At 40.7% G+C, this 23,197-nt stretch overlaps 1 protein-coding gene across 2 annotated transcripts in view; it reads left to right on the top strand.

Moving 5' to 3' along the window:
• Positions 1–23,196, top strand: part of rttn (rotatin) — a 33,839-nt gene extending 10,643 nt beyond the window's left edge. Inside the window, exons 20-49 of one of the 2 annotated variants that reach the window (XM_087846109.1) lie at positions 1,802–1,887; positions 2,433–2,550; positions 3,127–3,223; positions 3,315–3,380; positions 3,521–3,712; positions 4,579–4,821; positions 6,118–6,274; positions 7,831–7,997; positions 8,356–8,575; positions 9,639–9,767; positions 9,911–10,021; positions 10,813–10,971; positions 11,325–11,402; positions 12,144–12,342; positions 12,523–12,620; positions 12,706–12,793; positions 13,052–13,292; positions 13,650–13,740; positions 14,040–14,190; positions 14,427–14,564; positions 15,237–15,439; positions 15,632–15,737; positions 15,967–16,064; positions 16,308–16,385; positions 16,788–16,914; positions 19,105–19,298; positions 19,476–19,746; positions 22,496–22,599; positions 22,845–22,914; positions 23,033–23,196. In XM_087846109.1, coding sequence (XP_087702235.1) covers positions 1,802–1,887; positions 2,433–2,550; positions 3,127–3,223; positions 3,315–3,380; positions 3,521–3,712; positions 4,579–4,821; positions 6,118–6,274; positions 7,831–7,997; positions 8,356–8,575; positions 9,639–9,767; positions 9,911–10,021; positions 10,813–10,971; positions 11,325–11,402; positions 12,144–12,342; positions 12,523–12,620; positions 12,706–12,793; positions 13,052–13,292; positions 13,650–13,740; positions 14,040–14,190; positions 14,427–14,564; positions 15,237–15,439; positions 15,632–15,737; positions 15,967–16,064; positions 16,308–16,385; positions 16,788–16,914; positions 19,105–19,298; positions 19,476–19,746; positions 22,496–22,599; positions 22,845–22,914; positions 23,033–23,112 — 4,160 coding nt within the window. In that variant the 3' untranslated portion in view covers positions 23,113–23,196. The remainder of the gene's footprint in view (positions 1–1,801; positions 1,888–2,432; positions 2,551–3,126; positions 3,224–3,314; positions 3,381–3,520; positions 3,713–4,578; positions 4,822–6,117; positions 6,275–7,830; positions 7,998–8,355; positions 8,576–9,638; positions 9,768–9,910; positions 10,022–10,812; positions 10,972–11,324; positions 11,403–12,143; positions 12,343–12,522; positions 12,621–12,705; positions 12,794–13,051; positions 13,293–13,649; positions 13,741–14,039; positions 14,191–14,426; positions 14,565–15,236; positions 15,440–15,631; positions 15,738–15,966; positions 16,065–16,307; positions 16,386–16,787; positions 16,915–19,104; positions 19,299–19,475; positions 19,747–22,495; positions 22,600–22,844; positions 22,915–23,032) is intronic. The other variant, XM_087846110.1, reaches the window with a different exon arrangement.
• Position 23,197: the final 1 nt, after the last annotated feature.

Genomic DNA, 23,197 nt, shown 5'->3' on the forward strand with positions numbered 1-23,197 from the left:
AACTATAGTAATCCCTTCATGTCTTAAGTAGCTTAAGATTTGTGCTCTTGCATTGAATCTGCATCATAGGTATGTCTTAATCGCAGACCTTTTTAAAACTCAACGCCATAACTTAAACTATGATCTAACGTGCACTACTCTAGGAATGTGAGTTGTGTCAGCATGTAGTTACGATGACTTTGATTGGCCCGTTCATTACTGCCATTTAATCCTAAGTTACTACTCCAGCTACTTCTTATGCCATCTTTTTTATCATCTGGAGGAAAACTCCACTGCTGACTTGTGTTTTGGCAGCTAAATTGCAGAGCAACAGAAGAACGCCAAGTGACATCAATCACTTGTGTAGGCTATGCTCCACCCTCTACATATACTTTGCACATATGTATAACTCACACATTTAATGCATCGATATGTCATATTTGGCATGTGAATTGTGCTAATATTGCCGCTTCACCATTTGGATAACTGCTCCAATCCACATCTGTGAGCCCCAACAACAAGTTTTCTGGCTATACAGTTCAATGCAAAATTAAAAATTTTATTTATGTAGCTCTGAATCACAACGGTCACCTCATGGTGCATTATATTATAAGTTGAAGAGAATTCAATGATATCGAGAAAACCCAAACAATTAGACGACCCAAGAGCAAGCACTTGGTGACAGTGGAAAGGAAAAACTCCCTTTTAGTAAGAAGAGTAAGAAACCTCAGTTGGAACCAGACTCAGGGAGGGTCGGCCATCTGCGACCGGATGAGGGTGAGGGAAGAGACACACTGCGGAAGAGAGCCAAAGATTAATAACTAATAGATTGTTATTGTTTCCTTCTGTATCATATTATTATACAGAAGGAAATGTACTGTCTACATTCAGCTCTTTCAAGCGAGAGAGGGGGAAAAAGCACGGGCTATATTCAGTAATCCACATTATCTCAAAAAACTGTCATCGTCAGCTGACCATTTGCACAGAATAAAATGTTATTCTTTGCAAGTTTTACTTACAATAACTTGGTAAATTGTCATCAGCTCCTCTGCTCCGTGTGTGTCTGTTACACAAACACATGTATTGGAGTTTGGAAGACACATGCATTGTGCTACTGAGAGCAGATGAGAGCAGCGAAACAGCATCAGAAACTGTCACACTGAGCTGGAATGAAACAAATGCTCATAGAAAAGATGAATCCTCAGCTTATCAAACAGCAAATAATGTTTTGCAAAAGTTAGACACATTTTGTTCCTTATTGTCAGCTCTCAAAAGTTGGAACTTCCCTGCAAAATGACAGAACTTGTTCCTTAGGTTTGTAATGAATAAAACCCTGGTGGTTTTCAGATACACTGCTATTCCACTGTGAGAATGCTTTGCTTCAGAAAAAAATGCTTTTTATTTTTATTGAAATGATTTTTTTATTGGGAAACACTGACTTTGGTGGCACATCCAGGCCAGTTTTAGAATGTGATAATACAAGGATTTAGAGATGTTAATTTACATCTGGATAATTGATGATTTGAATGTCTTATTACTCCCAGAAAAAGCTTTGCAAAAACTGCATTCACTAAAATGTAAATCAATTATAAAAGTCTGTGATAAGCAAAACGCTGTGTTAAAACTACAATTTGTGGTAAGGGCACCAGTGTTTGTTCTTTCCCAATACTTTACTGTGTGTGTGTGTGTGTGTGTGTGTGTGTGTGTGTGTGTGTGTGTGTGTGTGTGTGTGTGTGTGTGTGTGTGTGTGTGTGTGTGTGTGTGTGTGTGTGTGTGTGTGTGTTTTGACATATATTGAACTGTTTTCTTTCTTTCCCTTTAGACACAGCAATGCACCCAGTACTAAAGAACCTTGGAATAACAGATAAAGTCCTTTCTGTAATTATGGAGTGTGTAAATGGCAACAAGGTAAATAGAAGAAACACACTGTAGATGCTTACTGAAACAGTTACTATTGAAACTCAATAACCCAAATATATAAAGTCACATGTTGTCTCGTTTATGTATATGTCCATGTTTATATGTGTTCACGTGAGTTCATGTGTGGATGCAGGAAAACCACTGAGCCGTGGATGATAGAAGGATGAAATGGCGTGTATAAATATTGTCAGACAGGCCCTGGTCAGCAGTGATTCCTGGCCTGTAGTTGATGCAGTCTGCTGACCATTCCCAGGCTTTTAATCAGAAACTGCCGAGGGTAATCGTCCAACATGTCTCGCTACATGGATGTGGAGTAACAGGGCTACAGAGAATGACTTGTATTTGTTCCCAACCTCCCTTGCCTGCAACCTTCACAGTCACAGAATTTAGGTATAGCTTATGCGAACTGAAACTAAAGAAATCCTGTGCATTTGTGAGAGGCAGAACAAGGCGAGGCCGACAGGCAGCGTGTGGCTTTGTTTGTGTTTTCCTTGCAATTAAACACCGAGTGAGTATGTTGCTGTTTTCCCCAGAGGTTTGATTGTCTGCTGGAGCCTTGTGTATGTATCCTGAGAAAGCTGGTGTACGCTGATCCATCTCTGAGGCACAGCCTGGCACAGCGGCAGCTCCTGCTTCTCACACTGCTCAGGGGTACATTCACAAGACAACTCATTAAATAACAGCTACACACATTGTGTCGAGTAGCTCGGGGCCATATTCTCAAGTCATCCACTGATGCATAGCTTTTAACCATGCTGTCACACTGTAGTAAGTAGCATATTAGTATGATGCAACTTGTTGCCACAGAGCTCGGCTCGGCAGCAGTGCACTTTTAACAGCTTAGTCTTAATAGTAGTTGGTAATATATACAGCAGCTCTAATATTTGTTGCATAAATTTGAGCTAAAATGTAACTCGATTTATAAATTAAAAGACATTTAATTCAAGTGATTTTATGTATATTTGTGTAATGGTTTTAGTCAGGTCTAGACAGAAAATAGAGCTTTATTGAAATTTATTCATGCAAAAGATATGCAGTGATTTAAACATAACCACATTTTGAATTCAGTGGAGTCTTACATTTAATAAGAAAAATGTTTGCAAGTTTACTTTAGCAAATAAATTCTTACAATATAAACGACTACTTCTGTAATCTTCTTATGGACTCAAGTGATAAAGTTCTGGATGTCATTGTTATGTAAATTGCCTATTTTTGTCTTCATTATAGCATCGTTGATATTAAAGGAGAACAAAAGCGATGGAAGTGAGATTGCTGTTCTGATGAGTTTACTGCTATTTGACGAGATCGCCAGCACTGACTTGTGGTGAGCATAATTTTCCTCTCTTTAAATTTCCATTTGTGCATGCGTTAATGTTCATCCTTTTAATACTGCAGTGCTCTTTTTCTGTCATCAGGTCTGATACATCCACCACAGAAGTGAGCGTCACACCATTCTCCCTGCCATTGGCAGTAACACGCAGGTAAGACCTTCATAAACTTCTGGAGGTCGGCAGCAGTGTTAAATATTGCCTTGTGCTTCTTTGCCACTTTTTTTTACTTCCCTGTCAATAAAACACTTGACAGACAATATTCACAGTTTTGTTTTTAATCTTTCTTCAAGGTACAACGTTCCATTTCAGGCAGCAAGTCATCATGCTGTTAGTCCGTACTGCTGTGTACTGGTGCCTTCGTCTGACCTCCAAACTCTTAACCCTGCCTACCAAGCCCTACAGGTGGCCTGGAACACTGCGTGGCATTCTGGGATAGATAATCTCCTTCAGGAGCTTTGTGGCGTTGCTAGAGATGTCAACGAGTAAGCTCCTTCACATTTCCAACTGTATATGTGCAAATGTTAGGTGTGGCCATTGTACTAATGCGTTTCATGTGTGTTCTTTTTTGTGTTTAAAAATTAGGATTAAATTAGAGATTGGACACCATGGTAGATGAATGTTTCTGTGTCAAGCAAATGTATGTTTCCTTACTCTAGTAGACTGCCAAAGAAACTTACCTGAGCAATAATTCTGTGACAGGATTTTTTTTTTCTTTTTTGAGAAAAGGCTTTAAGTTATAGATATCACTCTTTTAAAACATTCCCTGTTGTAGAGCATTGCGGTGAAGTTTTAAATTCAGTCTTGCCATCTTGTGTTTCATCTGTCTTCATTTACTTCTAATGTGACCTAATTCAAACAAATGAGAGTGTCTCTCCCAAATTCAACCAGCTTGATTACAGCACAGATGTTTGAAGCACACCATGGATGGATTAGTCCATCTTAAACTGAATTTCACACAATGCTGTGACTGGGGAAAACAGCACTTGTTTAAGATTGATTAGTCAATAAAATAGACGGGTGTCTTCTTTGTACTTAGTGTTTATGTGAAGTATAGCTATGTATCAAAGCGATCAGCTTCAGATATTGTTGTTTTTTTTGTTACCACACTCGAAAAAAAAACATGGCTACCTCTGCTTTAATCAGTTGTAAGAAATTCTCAAAACTTCTGATGAATCATAAATGTCTCATCCCACTAGACTGGTGATCAAATATGACTGTTAATGCAGTCATTAGTGTGATTCTGAGGCTGCTGCTTAAGCAATAAACTTGCCAGCTCATCAGTAGTCATGCGCTTTAATTTGGAATATATATGTAAATTTTTAAACCATTAACATTTTATTCCCCTCAGATTCCATCCCGACTTAAAGCTGTCAGAAACACAAGTTTTGTGGCTGAAAGCAGTGCACCTTCCCACTGCGCTGCAGGATTGTATCCAGGCCATCGTCACCGCATCAGGGCACAGTTCTGTGGCCTCTGCTCTCTCCAGGCTCAGCATCTACCTGTTGATTGACAGGCTGGCATTCCCACACATTCCCACCTACAGATGCAGGGAGACCCTTCACTCCCTCAGCTGGCAGGCTGCAGTGACCAGGTACACTAGATAATTATAATCAAGGATTTATGAACTTTTACCACTGTTACCAAAACCAGTAAATGTAATCCTGTGTGTAAAATGTAAATAAAGATAGAATTCAAGGATTCAAATTCTGTATAGGCAATATGTCAAATATGGAAAATGAGATGTGAAATGTTTATACTTTTAAAAATGCACTTTATGTTGTAGCACAGGCAAAAACTGAGCACAGACCTGAACAATATATTCAGGTCTGGGAGCAGCGTACGCTTCCATTCAGACAATGTCATTTTCAACTTGCTTATTTCAGCAAAACAATGCCAAGTGACATTTGTGAATGCATTAAAATAGCATGACTCTGTAGTAAGAGTGCTAATTTGACTTGCCTGCAGCTCAGACTTGTCATCCATTCAACACAGTTGGCGCATTATGAAACCGAAAATATGACAAAGAAAGCCCTGAAATGTTGGTCTGCTCAAATCCTAAGAATGCAAAAATGGAAAAACATTGTGCTCTCAGAACTACAGCAACTGGTGTCCTCAATTCCTAAACACCTACAGAGTGTTGTTGAAAGAAATGGTGATGCAACACAGATATAAGCTTAGCCGAATGAGTGGGTGACATCAAATTCAAAATAAACATGTATTTTTTCAACATTGTATAAATGTTTTTTGAACTATTCTCCCTTAATTTAGGATCTGAATAAGCTGGAAGAATTGTGTTTATTTATATTTACACAGGTTCCCATTTTTTTTTGGGAAATTGGTATTTAGCAAAACTGAGTGAGGCATAGACACTCATCTGCCACTTTATTAGGTACACGTGTTCATCTGCTTATGAACGCAAATATCTAATCAGCCAATCACATGATGGTATACCAGTGCATTTAGTCACACAAATATGGCTAAAGTGTTCAGGTTGCTGGTGGTGTAATAGTGTAAAACATTTTTTTTTTCTTGGCACACTACGGGTCACTTAGTACCAGCTGAGCGTAATTTAAAAACCACAGCCTACCTGAGAGTCATTGCTGGTGAGGCCAACAAATCTGCAGTAGCTGTGTAATGGTAGCACGAAGAAGAAGGAGAATTAAAGTAGGTCTGAAGACAAATGGAGGACGCAACAAGGTACTAAAAAGTGATGAATGAAATGTAATACTTCAGTAACAATGAAGACATTTTGGAATAAGTCTCCATAAACACACACTCCGATATGTCAGTTCTTTCTCTGATCTGGTTAGTGTTATTCAATCAATGTTATTATCCTTCTCAACCATGTTTTTCTTCTAATGTTGTCTCTTTCTCTTCCTCCCTGCAGGTTTCTCCAGGTGCGCCCAGCCTGTGTTGAGGATGAAAGGTTGCTGGTGGGCATCATTGCATTTTTGAATGCCTACTTCACGCGGATTCACACTGAATTTGCGGCCGACTCAGAGGACAAGGACCTGCGCTGGGTACTGGAGCTGCTTCTCAACCAGGTACACATCATGACATGTGTGAAAGAAAAACCTCACTTTAAAAAAATCATTATAGTTTCATTTTATTTAACAGGAGCTATGCTGTTTAGCATGGTTCAAACACAGACAGCTACAGAGTTTGTAGTGATTACTGTTTACTTAAGGACACTGTCTCAGCTGAACTCTGGACACGCACACACATACAGACATATATGCACATGCTGATGTGCACTCATCCCCCCCCTCTCCAAATGCCTTCGACGCTTATTCCCTTCCGATGCTGACGGTGGATCAAGGAGACCAGCGCATAGGCTGCAGGCCCGGATGTACTGTCTGCATTGGCTGTCTCTCACCCTTTACCCATCCCTGTTGCTTGTCGTGTGTTTCTCCGGTGTATTAAGAGGTTTTTTTGTTTTTGTTTTTTTGTTCTCAAACTGATCTCCTTATTGGAGCTCAGTCTGGGAGGAGTTATTTTTTTTTCTCCTTATCTTTCCTTATGTGGTGCATTTTCCATTGTTATACCTCTCTGACCTGTCTTCCCCACGTGATGTTTTTGTGTAATGTATGTATGGTCAGAGGGTAAGATGGTGCCGCCATTGCGTGCAGTAGGTCGGCAGCCTTAACATGAAATTTCCCCTTGTGGGACTAATAAAGGTATCTTATCTTATCTTACTAATGTCCAGCCATTTTCCTTTAGTTAATTCCTAGTTTTTTGGCACAGCGTGTACATATTATGTTTAGTTATGGATTCATTGAGCACTCTAGTTTCCCATTAAACTAGTGGCCATCTTATCCATACATACCTTACTCATCTTATTTATGTGTCACACCATAGCTCACCTTGTTAGTGCCATTAAAATATGTCTGTATGTGTTTCCATTAGCTGGTAATCTGGTTAGAAGCAGAAAGCTATAAATATCCAATCAAATCACTCACACACAAACACACACACCGTCGCACAACCATATTACTTTTTCATAACTGAAAATAGTTTCGTAGCTTTCTACCTCAGGCCTGTGGCAGAGATTATTTCCTTATTTCCTTAAAACAAAGTCACATTCATAGTTTTTTTTTTTATATATATACCTTAACAGAAAAATCATCTCACTTTTTCAGTTCTGCTTTTAGGATTTAATCAGTTTCACCTCGGCTTTCTCATTAATGTGTGTGTAAACAATAATTCCTCCCCTGGCAGCTAACGAAGACTCACACTGAATGCCTGGCAGGGGTGAGCAGTGCTGCTCTGACTTTTTCTGTAATTACTGAGCTGTTTCAGGAACATCTGTCACTTCATAGACTTGGATTAACTACCCACTCTGTGTGCACTGCTCAGTATGAAATTCTGCTGTTTGGCATTGCAGAGGCAGGTTTTTAGGGAGAGAAGGAGGTGGTTGCTTACATACACTTCTCGCCCTTCTCTCCATAATACTCCATAAGTCAGTTTTTCTTTTCTCCCTTCAGTTTAAAACCTCTATAACTAAAGTAAATACACTCAACACTACTAGCTAGGAATGCACAAATTATGGGGGTGAATTTAAAATAATTACGTACAATTCAACGGTATCCGTATCTTCCAGGATGCTGTGTCTCTACTGAATTTGCTGCTTGGTGTGGAGACCCAGACCTCAACTCAGAGCACAGGGGAGCATCAAGAAGTGAAGAACCATGTGAGCCAAAGACTGCAGAGAGAGCTCACCCACTTCTTTAACACCTTACTCCGCTGCCTGTCACACACCACTGACAGGTAGGTTTTCACACAGACACACTTGTGGCTTCCTTTGGTGAAGTCACATATGACAGCCAGTGGTTCTTTTTTTTAGATTAAATAATTTGAACTTTTAAGTAAAACACAACTTTGTAATTACATTGGACAGGTTAGATGTTTTTTTTTCCTTTTTACATTATAATGTGATGCGTATCATTGAGATACTTTTTCTCCACTACAGCTGAGGCATTTTTTGCCTTACCAAAACATTCAGCCATATTTTATACAAAATATCTTTTTGTAATGCTAAGTATAAATAATTCAGTCTTTATCACTCTTTTTCTGCCTGATTTGCTCGCTTCTGTCTTTCTCGTTCTCTCCTTTCCTGTCTGTCCAGGCTATGTTTGGCATTAGCCGGCCCCTTCGAGAGCCAGCTGGCCGTCCGTTTGCTTCAGAGCCTGCGGGTGTCTGATGCACCACGTTTTTATGGCCTTCCCAGCCTGGAGAGGACACTGCAGGGCATGATCAGCGTGACTGCCCAGCCTGGCTGGAGCTCCCACTGCCCTGACCTGGAGCCCAGCTCCCTTTGCTTGAAGTATCTCAGTGGGTTATTAGAGGTATGTGTTTGTCCATCAGTTTGTGTTTGCATGTGGCATGAGTGTCAAGTTCTGTGTCTGCACAGTGTGTGCGCATATGCTCGTGCGCTGCATTGGCAAGTGCTGAAACTTCTCCCCTCTCATCAGATACGAGAATGCCTACAAAAATGAAGAAAAAGGCAAACAGAGTACTTTCTGTGGAATTAATTAAAATTAAGCAAAAATGTGGTTACGGGACATGAATAACAAAAGGTAAAAAACATTCATTGATTAGACATGCCACACTGTGAAGATGCTGATGAGATTAATCAACCTTGCCTATTCCATCTGTTCAGCTGTTCAACGGTCCATAAAACAATAGCGTAACTCAGTGTAGACCAGCTTGCACAGCAGTCCAGAGCACAGAGGTGTCCACATTTATTTTTGCTTTGAAATGAAGACCCCCAAGGAACAGACTGTTCTGTTTACACGGAAACAGCCTTTTGTTTGTTATTTGGGGGGCAGCTTTTATTGACATAAATTAACATTTAATGGAGACTGAAGGTTAATTTGCTTTTGCAGTTAGGATTTGTAATGGCAGCTTCGGTCTCTCAGATTCAGATATCTTCCTCTTTCATCGTCGGCTTTTTAACCTTTTCGCTCACATATCACCTGCTATAGATCACCTCGTTGACTCCTCCCCCACCTCCTTCTGGCAAAGTAGAGGCCCAAATCTCAGCAAGCCTTGGGCTCCTCTCTCTCTTCATCTGCTCATATGTGCAACCGCACATCCTGATGGCACACCAAAGCAAAAATAATTAGTCTCAGCTGTATTTAATTTTCATTTGGATGCGTTGGGCTGCATGACAAGCATACAGTTTGCATTAACACAGAAGCAACTAGTCTGTTTGCTCAACTGAATGTGCCTTTGGTGTTCACACTGAAAGTAGGTGTAGCATTGGATAACAACTACATACCAAATATGAACGACCTCTGTACTGTATCTATGTCTTTTTAGATAGATAGATAGATAGATAGATAGGGTCATAGTCTTAATGGGCACATAAGGATATAATATTTCCAATATATTCTGTTATCTACCCAGGTGATATCCTCATTTTATGTTGAGTGGGGTGGCAACTCCTTGTCGTTCATGGGGAAAGGTGTTACCAAGAATGCAGTCATCTGTTTGCTTCACTTGTCTCATGAGATGATGTCTGAAAACAAGGACAAGGCAAGTGTCAACATACTGCAGTATACAGCAGAAAACATGCTCTAGAATTGAGATCCTACTGTCTTTATAGTCAGTGAACACTTTTCTGCAAATTATTAAAAGACGTTGGAGTAAAACAGAAGTTGTTTTTTTTTCTGCACTAGGACATGATTCCACAGTGGTCTTTGGGGAATGAAGCAGCTGCCGAGGAAGCCAGTTCCTCTCAGCTGGGTTTAGCATGGTTGATCCCGTTATGGGTGGACCGAGATCAAGAGGTAATGAGCGCCACTTTTATATGCAAACATAACACGAAAACTATGTTTACTGTGTTCGGTTGATTATTTGTTTGTTGGAAATAAATCCTATTATTGTTGGAAGGCCTGTTTATGCCGCTTTAAATGGTAAGGAGAATGCATTTGTGGTTATGCAGCAGCGTTATGCCCAATAAAAACTTTCCAAACAGCTTATTCTGTTACTGACTCTTGTTTGGTGTTGTTTATAATTATTACAAGTATATAATTTATTGCCAAGTAGCACTGTTACAACAACAAAATAATCAACCAAACACAAATGTCCTTACTGTTTGGGCTATGTTTATTTAGTGTTTATACTTCAATATATGAATTTGCTGTAAGAGAGTAAAGGAGTTGAGTTTACATTTGATTTTTCACCTTCATTTTTGTAAACCCTGTCTGTTTTTAAAATAAAGCTTTAGATGTTTGGCTTCTGGGGCAGGGGAAGAACCCTGTAACAGTTGCACAAGAGCTCACAGGCATAAAGGAAGTACATGACAGCTAGTCGTACCAAATGCACTGCTCAAAAATGACTTCCCACACAAGTCAGTCTAAGAGGCTCCCTTGACAAAGAAGACTATGTTTTCAGTTTAAATGTCAGTATGATATTATAGTGAAAATAAAAACCACTATGACCAAATTCACATTTATTGCATTAGATTTGTACCATAACATTAACATGTCATGTTTTTGTTTTGTTTTTTCTTTAACAAAGCTTCATCTCAGTGTTCTCTCTTCCTCGTTTCAAACGTGGGTTTATCCTTTCATGTCAGGTGAGATTTGCCAGTTTGAGTTTAGGTGCAGCTCTATCCTCGATGCCCAGCGGGTGCCAGGCTCTGTGTGCCAGCTGTCAGAACATAAGTGGAGGCCTGTGGGGCACATTGCTCAACATCCTCTTGGATCAACAGGAGAGCAGCATGGTCCGCAGAGAGGTACAGTGTTTGAACTGCAACTGTGCTGACTGTTAAAGCCAGAAATATTCTGGGTTATTGATTATTATCACTAATGGTTTAACCTGAGGACTCTTGGGTGAATATAGAGGACATGCAGAGATGATTAGTGATTGGTAAACTATGAGTTGCAGAGTATATATGTCTCAGTGGAAGGAAAGCAAATTTCATTTTCACCTAATGAGTGGTCAGAAAACGAGTCTGGACTTGAATGTATTACCAGCCAAATAAAGGCAGATGGCACTGTTGCTGATTTAGTTTAAGTTGACTCAGTGTGTGTTTGTGTGTGTGTATGTGTGTGTCCTTTTTTTTTTTTTAATGGTTTGTGTGTCTAGGCTGCATTTATCCTGCAGAACTTGCTGGTGATGCCTATGCCTGCCAACGCAGAGGAGGCCAAGGACTCCCACTGGCAGGTCAGCAGATCTGCCAGCCAGTTAAAAAGCTTTTATAGACCATGAACTGTTTTCACTTTCTCTCTCATTTGGTTTTTCTCTCTTTATATCCCCTCTCTGTCCCTCCTTTCCATTCCAAACCATCCTCTCCTCTCTAGTTGAGCCCTGCAGGGTTCAGGGGTGTTGCTAGAACTGAAGCTGTACTGAAGGTGCAGGCTTCCAGCACTAAAACCCCCCAAAAATCACATTTAAATCTGTCAAAACATCAAACTAATTCAGCATGCCATTACTCATCAAGGGAGCTGTAAGTCAGAAATTGGGGGAAAAAAAGGTACCGCGTTCTTATCTTATAAAAGCAAAGCTTGTTGTTTACTAAATCTGATGCACACAACATTGCAAAGTACAAAGCAGGCCAAGTGCAAAAAAAAGAAAGCAGAAACGGTTACACTTGCTGCCTAGCTGTGCAGGGGCTATATGAAAAGAAAAGAAAGATCCAAAAACAAAAAGAAAATAAAACTAGGACACAAAATGTCATCCTGTAGCTATGAAGTGACATTTGTAAAATGAATGAAATGTCTTACATCAGTGGCGCAACTTAACGAATACCCTCAGCCTCTTAACTTTGTCCTTTTCTTCAACTCTCTTTGATTTCTTTGTTTTTAATCAGTAAATTTCAATGGGAATCATAATTGCATCATAAAAATATAATGTTTGCATTAAATACTGAAACATCTATTCTCCTGTCGCCCTCTCATCGTCCAGCACCCGTGTGTTCGCGATGAAGTGTCTGGGGTGTCTTTAGTGGGTCTTCCAGCACTGCAGGCTCTACTCTATCACTGTCAGTATTTCCAGCATGTGGCTCTCTCTGCCTCCAGTTGTTACTGTGGCAGGTACACTTTCTATATCCAGCCTCGTGTTGGCTCTCACTGTGGCCCAAGACTTCAGGAGAGCGCCTCATCGGGTAAGCTAATTCTTTTGATTTTCCTTAATTACTCTCTTCAAGCCTGATAATGTGGATTTGTTCCAGCAGTACACATCCACACTGACTTTCATTATTGATTTTCTTCCCTTTTCCCCCCCTACATTTTCTTATAACACTGCTGTAATCTGTATGTGTTGTTTTGTTTATATGCTTGTGTAGATTCTGAGAATTCTCTGTGGCTTTCGGGACGCAACCCACCAGCACCCACAGTCAACTCCAGCAGACCCTCCAGCTCTCTCTCCACCTCTAGCACTGTGGTCAGCGCAGCAATATGCATACCAATAAATGAACCGCTGCATTAAAGTCAAATGGATCCTCACATCTTAATGTTGTCCATTATAGATAAGAGATTCAAGGCCACACTCCCCAAAGGCTCCCTCCCCACTGAGTATGACACAAGATACCCCTGTCAGCAGACTGATGGCTCAAGGTACTGAAATGAGAAATGTCTGTGGGTAACAGCCTCAGTAAAACTGTGTGTTTACTTCTTAGTACTGCATAAACCTTTCATTTTTTCATTGTCTTAAACTAAACCAAGTTGTGTTTATGTGAGCATCCTACATAACAGCTGAGAAAGTAGTGCAGTGTTCTCCTGTGCTTTTCTTTGGTTTACTGCTTTTGATTATGTGGTCAGTGGTGGGTAGCCAGAGACAGAGATGTGATTTACAATATGTGAACCCTTTTTCAGGAAGTGTGTCTGTTAGCCCTCTATTGATGTGTCTCGCAGGCCAGAGCGACACAGACACCAGCAACTCTATTACCTCGCAGGACTCCCGACAGGGCGAGCCCTTGGCCGTGGAACCCGTTGTCAAGGTAACGCCTGACCTCCTGACGGCCCACTGCGGCCTGCTGACCAACCTGCTGGCCATCCTGCCAGACTTCACCCTCACTGCCATCCGACATAACCAGCTCCTTCAAGCTCTGGCCAGGTAAGAGGTCACATGCTGAGTCCACATGAACACCAGCTCAACCACCCTTGATGTATTATCATCTTATGCAAGCATTGATTTAAATGTTTGCTCTTTTAAACAAATAATCATTTAAGGGAAAAACTTGTAAAAAAACAAAAGCAGAAAGTTTTTGTCCTTGTAAACACAAAAACCATAAAATACAGATACAAAAACTACACCTTGCATTCCTGCACCGTTTTTTTCCCCCTTTTTTCACCATTTAAATAAAAGTGTGCATATTTGACTACAGAATTCATGTTAATTGTAGCCTTAATCCCCTCTAGCTGGTTCCTTGCAAGCACACACTTTCTCCATCATGTTTATTTTCTTCTTCAGTCTGGTGGCTCTTGGCTCCGTTGAAAAGTGTCTGACTGAGCTGAAGACGCCAAACATCCTTCCAGGAGAGAGAGAGGACATCAAACGCCAGGTGAGGATTACTGCGTTAGACGCATCTAAATAAATTTTTCCAACGTTTTTAACATTTTTATTATTATTATATCTTACCACAAAAAACTGTGGGCTGGTTTGAAAAAACAAAGCAAAACAGTGCATTTGAGTGCAGCACAAGGTTATCTAAGAGCATCTCCAGATTTCAGTGTGGGTGGAATACTCAACACAAGCTTATATTCAAAACATACCATTGTTTTGGACATGTTTTTAATAATATGATTTTTTTATTTTTATTTTAACAGTTTAATAAATATCTGCATTATTTTTCCTTTCTAGTTTGTCACCATACTTCAGTTCCTGTCCAGCTTTTCAAAACTCCTGCAGTCATATGTCACAGTGAGCGAGGAGCCGATTGGACAGATGGACTTCCTAAAGAAGCTGTTGTCTTCTCTGGTGGCTGTGCTCATGCTGGATACTAATGGTTTAGGTCAGAAAATCATATTATATTTAAAGGAAACAATGATATAGACTGTTTTCCAAAATTTGTATGTATGCTATCATTGGTGACCTTTTTCCCCCCAAAACCTAAACAGTCCTTCAAAATCAAGTCCTTTTTGGACATTGGTCCCACTCTTTTTGCAGCATGCCCTGTAGTGCACTCTGTGTGTCTCTTTGTGGCTGTCTTGTGTCATAAAATTTGTGACTCACCCTTTCCCTTCTCAGACGCAGGTACCCGCGACGTGGTTTGTATGTGCTGGGTAGACATGTTTATGCTCCTGGCTACTCTGGTGAAGAGGGACGGCTCAGCAGCGCACCCATCTGTCTGTGCTGCGCTGGGGAGACACTGGCGAGCGTTTGCAGGTACGTAGGTTGCTCAGCTCGGTATGCGAGCAAAACTGGGGCGGGGGGGGGGAATAATGTAATAACTGCAATTTAGACTACAGAATTGTATATTGTAATATTGATCACTTCTCATATTGCACAATTATATACTATTGTAAAATTATGTGTTCCATTTGATTTAAACAGCCCACTGAGGTTTAAGACACAAGCTCTTGCTTGATGAAATGCGGTCTTACATCATAAAAGACTGATAACCGTGATTAGGTGTAATTATGTTGATTGCGGTAACTGACTAAATAATCAGGATTAGCATTTTAGGTGTAATTGTGCAGCCTTAAATTTGATGCAGAAAAAAAGAAATTCTGTCTTTTTAACATGCTTTTTGCATCATTACTGTTTGTATTAACTTTCCTGAACAGATGCTACGATACGATAATTGCATCCTGTCCTCATACTACCCCTACTTGTCCTCCTGTGTGATTAATGGCGCAGCAGGAAAGTCTGATGAGTCCAGTGAAATAATGCTGAGCCTTTGTGCATGTAGTTTTGAGTTTACACGTTCACTATATCTTGGTGTCATTCAAATAATTAGTGTGCTTACTTATCGCACCTACTGCCTCACTCATGAACAAATATTTAGCTATCACAGGGTTGCAGTTTTTTACTCTCATTTTCCCCGTGTGTCTGCAGGAACGTTATCGGTGTGCGTAAATGAGAGGTTTGCGCAGCCTCTCCTTCACACGGTGGCTCTGCAGTTTCTCTGTACAGTTTTCACAGAGGAAACAAAGAGCCGCAGTCAAGAGGTCACAACCTCAAACTCAAAGTATGTCAGATCTCTCTCAGACGTCCTGAATAGTCCCTCAGCCAGCGAGCTGTGTGAGCTCTTATTACAGGTATGATGGGGTGATGGTCTCTAAATTAATCAGCTGTGTTGTTAACTAAGCTACCTTTGTGTTCACTAGGAATTATTTTGGAACAAAAAATCGAGTTACATGCTTTTGGACAATGTTATGTAATAAAGTTTGAATTTGAAAGTGTGTTACTGTGCGGCGCAATCACTGTCCTGCTTCAACTTCTGATGCCAGAGCTTTGAGAAGAGGACCACTCAGGACCCTTTAAAGAAGCTTACAGCTAGAGCTCTGATGACACTGCTAGCCTGCAGCCCCACAGCTCAAAACTATGCAGTTAAAGGTAATCCCCCAAACGTCAGGCTGGAGTTAGATTATCACCTGTCATTTACTCTGGTTTCTTTATGTTCATCTATCTTTTTAAACCGTGTCCCTAAAAGTTAATCTTTGAAGCAAACCTATTATTGAGCTATTTTTGTGATTGTGTTAAAAAGTGCTTGGATAACAGTAGAAACGTGGTATGTTGGTGATAGTTTAACCTAGTGTGAACCTCGGATTGTCTTGTGTTATAGCTGGTTTAATTGACACCTGTGTGGAGCAGCTGAAGCAAACTCATACCCAGCTCCACTTGGAGTCAGTCCGGCCCGGCAAGGCTTCCCACCGCAAAAAGGTGAGCACAGACTGGCTGGAAATTTCCAATCTCAGCATTTCTTTTCCCTTTGGATAGAATAACAAACTGAATTGAACACGAATGAGTTTTTGGGTAAATGTTATGAATTTGGGTTGTACTTGTCAGCAGAAAGTCTGCTTACTGTTCTTATAAGCTTTTAATGACTGCGGTAAAGAGTGTTTTTAAATTTGGAAAATGAAGCGTATTGGACTTTGGTGTTTTTTTGTTTTCCTATATTATCAGGAAGAGGGCTATTTGAAGGAAGTCAAGCTGACTGTGGAGATCCTGCGGAGTGCTCTTTATTGCAGTGATGAATGCAAAGTAAGCCTCTGTGCCTACCTTTTAATTCCCCACTGCTAATTGGTTTTTAATGCAACCCCAGAGTACCGGCGCTGTTCTGTGAATGAAATTTGCCTAAATGCACACGGCTCAGCTAACATCTCAGCAAGTTTAGCTTCTCGCACCCTATAATGTCATTACTTATGAGGCTTTTTAGCTGGTTTTCATTTTCTAAGTGGCCTTTCAGTCACTGTCGGTTAGCTCAGACTAAAAAGCCATGAAGGCTCCACTGCAGTGTTTACCCTGCCATCAGTCTCCGCCTTGTGTGCGTTTCCTGCACGCTTAGGAAAATATTGAGGCATTTTAAGTTGATTACTGTCATCTTTGTTGGAGCTGTTGTATAAATCATGCGCGTGTGTGTGTAAAATCTGTTTGTGTTTGTAGGTGGTTGCCACAGATGCTCACCTAACACAGGCGCTCAATGCCCTTTGGCCTTGGCTCCTATTGGACGACGCAACTATGGAGGCAGTTCTGGAGCTTCTGTGCGTTTACACGGCCAACTGCACAACAGGTCTGCATGTTTGTGTGTTTATGTTTGCCTGTGTGTGTGTATGCTTGTGTGTTTGTGTAGGCATTGTGCCTGGCCCGTGTCTGCCCATCGCCTCTGTCTGTAGTTGGCAATCTGACTGAGTCATACACACTTTGCACTGAGAGTCCCATTGTTCTTTCTAATAACCACAGAGCTGCATTGCATCTCAACTGTATAAGACCCAGTGCCTTCTTGCTTGCCACTCACAATAGGCACAGTGTCACATCCAGAGTTCAGGCTGCACAGCTGTCTCGCTGTATGCAGAGCAGCCAGTTTTAGAGCATGATGTGGGGAGGAACAGAGCATCTCTGTGCTGCTCGAGGTACCAGTATTCTATCATGCAAATGTAAGAACCATGTATGTGGAAACCAAAAAGACGTGCGAGAAAAAGAGAAAAAAAAAACCTTTTTGAGTGGAAAAATTGAAAGATTCATAGGAAGGAAACGGTTGGGAAAATGTACTTTGATAAACAGCCTGTGGTACCTTTGATGCGTTTGTGTGCATGCATGCGTGTGCGACTGGCTTAGAAATCAGTTTCATCATTGGTGGTGTGTGTGTGTGTGGAGGGGGGGGGGCGTTATCTGCAACACTTATGAACGTTTCTAGAATTGTGTGCATCTGTGCGTGCGTGCGTATGCATATCTCTATTTGATTGGCATCAGTCCCTCAGTGGGTGCGTGTGCACGCTCTGATCTAAACTTCCTCGCTTTAGACCCCCCATAAGCTCAAGCTGTGAAGCACCAGAAAGCAGTGAAGTCGGGCACAGTATTTCCCTAAAGGTTAACTGAACAGCAGGTTGTGTTCAGCCTGCATGCAGCCAGGCTCAGTATTACACCATACACCCTCAGGCTAGCACTCGGTCTCCCGAGACGGCTACATTTCTGCTGAACCTTTCATCTCCAGTCTACCTCCTTCATCCAAAGCTTTGTTAACGCTGCTAGTTCGAGTCGGATTGTTGTTTTCATCTGTGCCACACATATTTTCCACAGATATTTTTGGAGCAGCCCAAAACTTGCTCCCTCAGACACACAGAAAGTAAAACAAATGAAAATCTTTTTTTTTCTCCACTTACATGCAGGGATCTCTCCTTTTGAAGTATATGTTGCATGGCTGCAAAATAATTAATCGGCAGCTGACTCGTATCAGAGAAACGGTTACTTATTAAAGCAGATCCCCCTTGTCAGTTTTATGACACACCAGGTTTCTTGACAGGTATTGAGATAACCGCAGGCTAAGATCAGCATATGCCTGTTTCCAATCCAGGATTAGCAAAACCATCAAGCTGTCATTTTCTCCAACAAGAAATGTCAGTCAGTTTCAGGCTGCCTCATGAATTCTCTTAAACTTAAGCTTGTTAATTTCTGTATTTTGTGTGTAATGTACATCCATGCCAATTAGTCATGTCAGTTATGCTGATGTGAATGTGCGTTCTTAGTAGAATTGTAGCTACATGATTTACTTCCCACCCAGAATCAAACGAGCCTAATTGTCATCACTCGAGTATTTCCGTGGTGACTGAATATTAAATAAATGAAGTGCTTTTCAAAAGTGTTTCTGAAACTCTCCGATTTCACCTGTGAAAGGCTTAAAGTTACTTTAGGACTCTTTTTTTCATCATATTTTGTTTTTCCTGGCTCTTAACTTGTGCCTGTCAGCACTTAAGGCTGTATTCTTCCTTCACATATATGGTATGTTCTGTATTGGTGCACAAGTTCCACTTGTCTCCATCATTTTGGTCATTTAGCTAGACTGTCTTTACACCAAAGTAAGCTCTCCATGCAGCCGCGTGGAGATGTTTAGGTGTGGTGGGCAGACAGCCGTGCAAGACAAGGCCTGTTTATGCAGCTACTAGTGCTGCTGTCTGGCGAGCTAGCCAGCATTAAGGTAAACAAAAAAAAAAAGAGTGAGAGTACTTCCAACAACAAGAAAAACTTGGTTTCACTGTATGTGTGTTTGACTTTTTTTATTGCTGAAATTGGTGAGAGAAGTTGTGATTCCAGTCCAGACACAAGATTTCACAGTGTAGTACAGGCATGTGATTTTATGTGTGTTTGTGTGTGAGATGTAGATCCAGACATCCACAAAGGGCAAAATAAGCATGTTTTAATGTTCTTATAAATATAAATGAATAAGAGCAGATTAATAAAGCCATTTTCCTTTTTCTGTTCCCAGCATGCAGTTCTCTTTGTGGCAGTGGCCCTGGCCTTGTACCAGGATCTAAAAGCTCCTCCACTAGCTCACTGATGCACTCTGTCATGAAGCTGGCTTCAGCGCTTGCCCCAGATAACAGCATCATCCAGAATCTGGCTTTCTCCCTCTTGGCTAACCTAGTCATGTCCCGTGACTGCAGATGTCTCCTGCAGAAGGTAAGAGACATTATGTACACAGAATTAGTGGGCAAGACAAGTAGCAGATTAAAATGAAAAAGGTTAAAAAAATGATGTTAGGAAATCTCACTCTTGCCCTCTCTAAAACTCTTTCACTGTTGTTATGACTGAAACTTTAATCTCTGTTCACTCTTGTTTCATTTCTGTAATTCTCAGAATAACTTCCTTCAAGCCTTCTTGTCAGTACCGGTGCCCAAGGCTGCTGGTGTTAAAGCCACGTCTGTAAGTAGTGGTTGGAGCCTTCTGGGCCTATGGCTGAGACTGCTAGCCAGTCTCTCATTCACAGAGGACGGCCAGGAGAGTATCCTCAGGCTGACCGGAGCGCTGGAACTGCTGGCAGACTTGGCACCACATCGACGGCACGCGCTGCTCACCCTTCAGAACCTCTGCTTCTGCCCTGCCAATAAGTCACACGTCATTGCCAATGGTATGGAAGTTAAGCAAGGATTACATTTAGGAATCTCACTCAGGGATGTGAAAAAAAGAAATAAAAGATCAAAAGGGGAAGTTCAGTAAGCAGATTTGTCAGCATTGTGTGTCCACAGTGCAAGTCAGTGATTAGGGAAAAATTCAGTGCAGCTAAATGTTCCCTGCTGAGTCACTTTGTTCACTCTTCGTAAAAGTCATCAACCACAGAGGGACTTGTGGTGCACCTAAGGTATGTGCTTTCTGGTGGTAGCCCATTTGCATCAGTAAGCCATCTTAGATCAGTTTCTCTTTTTAAGTGTATAAAATTTGTACTTCTGTGCTACCATCATAAAGTTCTTTAACTGCAACTATAAACTGCAAAACAAAACATACCCGATTTTCAGTTTACCCAGAGTTACCCTTTCCAGGTCATCTTCTTATGAACTTGTGGATCTCTTTTAGTGGTCTCATGTTTTTAAGTTGTTCTGTCCAGGTCTCATTATTTGCACTTCTGTGCATGAACCTCAAACTTGTAAAAGAGTGATCATTAAATTTAAATCAGATTTTCTTTTTTAAACAAACCTATCTGTAGAGTTGCAAAAGCTTAATGGGCCCACACGTTAGTTGCTTAGGCTTCACTGACTCAGATTGTCAGGAGGGAAAATAAAACATACCACTTTGTTTTAAAAGTTTGCAACTTATCAAATGTACTGAAAATGAACAGTCTGGTCTTTATTTAATACTCTCACTCTGTTTATTTGCTTAGTTTTACATCATGTGCACAGACTCGTGCGGTTACATACTCTCTGCTCTCATCAGCCCTACCTTATAAAGCTCCAGGCAGTCATAGCCTGATGCTAAAGGAGGCTGTCTGCAATCAGCTGGTTAGCAAACGTTGGCACGCTTGGACTGGGATATATTGTCAGGATTGCTAAACTGAAACCAAACAGAAAGTGACTTTTGAAAGTACACACAGTATGAATAGTACCGTATATACTAGGTGTAGTGCACATATTATATTACTGTGATGCGGAGCTTCTGAATTGAGATTGGAGACTTGAGTGGTATCAGTAACAGCTTTGAGAATTTAAGCTACTAAAAATATATTAAGCCCTTTTAAGTTTATGTTTGCAAATGTAGGCTGAATACAACAGAGATCTGACTATCAGTGATTCTACAACACAGAGATGAAAGCGAAGGAAGTCTGTGAGAATGAAAGACCGATCGTGTCCCCCATGCAGTGCACGCTGCAGGTGGGAGTTGTGGGACCAGGTGCAAAAACTATGTGACCGTATATCTGGTTTCCTGTGGAAAGATCATGTTTCCTGTGTTTTGCATACAGCAAGATTTCCATCAATCACAATAGAGAAAATGAGCAAAAAAAAAAAAAAAATCTCATTGCTTGATCGAAAATCAGCAAGATTAAATAAGTTACGGACTTAAGACTAATGTTGCTGCGAGATATGCCACTCAGATAATAGCAGAGGAGAAAAAATGTTTTTCCTTTGTTCACTTCACTGCATATGAAATAAACTCTTTTCCTGTTAAGTTAAAGTTAATTTTAGGGTCTAGACTAGCTTACAACAGCCTTCGTTTAATAGATCTGACTTATGCAAAGAAAATATGTGCTATTAAAGTTACTGAGCAGAGGCTACTGAGACTTTCAAGGAAACTTTGATTGCAATAATGCTGTGGGACCTGTACTGTAAAAGCAGATGATGCACAGCCAGCAATCCGGTGATTAATCTGTTCTCGCTTTGTTACTCTCCTTTAAGTTTCAGTGAGTTGTGGTTGAAGTGGGAAAAAAAAGTCTGTCAGGTTTTCCAGATGTGTTTTGAATACAACAACGCTGAATTCAATGACCGAACCAGGCGCCTGCTCTCTGCATTCTCCAGATTTGGGTCCAGAACTTGTTGCCATTATGTCTTCTTCACCTTTGTTTGAGCTCCGTTGTCTTTTTGGAATCTTGATTCAAAGTCAGTTGGAAAATAAGCAGACCAACCTTAAAAAGCTTAGAGTACCATTTCCATAGCTCTGTTCAGAGTTCCCACATTAGATCAGTCCAGATGTGCCGGGTGGAAAAATCAGATGGCACGATTGCGCTCATTGTAAACACTTGATCAGCTTCATGTTCATTACCCTGTAAAACTTTAGAAAACAGTTATCCTGAACTTTTCTTGACTTCGTGATTAATCTGTTTACATTAAGAAAACAGTTTTTCCCCAGGTATCTGAAACCTCTGTCGGTTTGGGACTTTCCACAGCGTTGGTAGTTGAATCGGGTAAAAATGATGAGCACTTTATCAAACATAGTAATTGTTTATGTATGTCATAACTATTTGTATTATTATTTATTTCTTTTTAACCCCCCACAGTGACTTCATTAGAGTCCTATACAGTGAATCAAAGTCTTTGTTTATATACTGATTCAAACGTCCACCACCTCTTATCTTTTGGTGGATCTCCTTTGCTGGTACGGATGTCATATAGAATAAGTTCCAGCTGTTGCACACCTGGAGATGCGTGTGAGTGGAGCGAATTTTCCATTGTAGAACAAGGTTGTTGTTTTTTTTCTCCATTTTATAGCGTGTTGCTTACAGCTGTGTTTTTCTGGGCTCTCTTTTAGCTGGAGCTCATTGAGGTCTTTTCTTCAATTTTATGGCACTGAAGAGACTTCCTGCATCGAGCATGTGTCCAAAAAGAGTCATTTTCGAGTCTTATTGAGTTGCGAATCCCCCATAACGATCTGCGCGTCTTTATTTCTTTCAGACAAAGCCATGAAGGTGCTGCTATCCTGCCTCGAAAGTAAAGTGATGGAGACCCGCTGTATGGGAGCTTCTGCAATTTGGGCATTGCTCCATAACAATCAGAGGGTACAGACACACACACATCCTAGTACTAAAACTTTTATTTTAGTGCTTTTATGGCTTGTATTTGAGTTTATGGTTGATCCGTGGCAAATGAAATCCTCTGCCTGCTTGATTGTCTGCCTGTAAGAGAGATTTGCCTCACCGTTCTCTCACTTTTATCCAAGATGATCAATGTTTTTTAGTCTCCTGATTATGAAAAAAACAAACTACTATCCTCTTTATAATCTGTTCCTCATTTTCTCTCAAAGGCCAAGACTGCTTTGAAGTGTCCTTCTGTTAGATTGAGAATTGAGAAGGCTCATACCATCGCAAAGAAGGGTAGGCATGAATTTTGTTTCGTATCAGCGTCTGTCTCTGTACGGAATTTGTACATTTGAAGGTTTTCCACATTCCACAGTTTGTGCTTACTTATTATTTATTTATTTGTAAAATGCAGATGCAGACAGCAACCAGGAACACATGAACACCTACCTACTGGAGTGCCTTGAAAACATTGCTCAGCTGCTAAATACTTGAACAGTGTTTGTTTGTTTTTTATGGATTTTTGTACCACGTTTCCATCTGTAAAATGTGAATTATATTAAAATAATCTTAGCTTGTC

The sequence above is a fragment of the Neolamprologus brichardi genome, chromosome 9 (genome assembly GCF_056152115.1).
Source record: "Neolamprologus brichardi isolate AB-2024 chromosome 9, ASM5615211v1, whole genome shotgun sequence".
Taxonomy (NCBI): Eukaryota; Metazoa; Chordata; class Actinopteri; order Cichliformes; family Cichlidae; genus Neolamprologus; species Neolamprologus brichardi.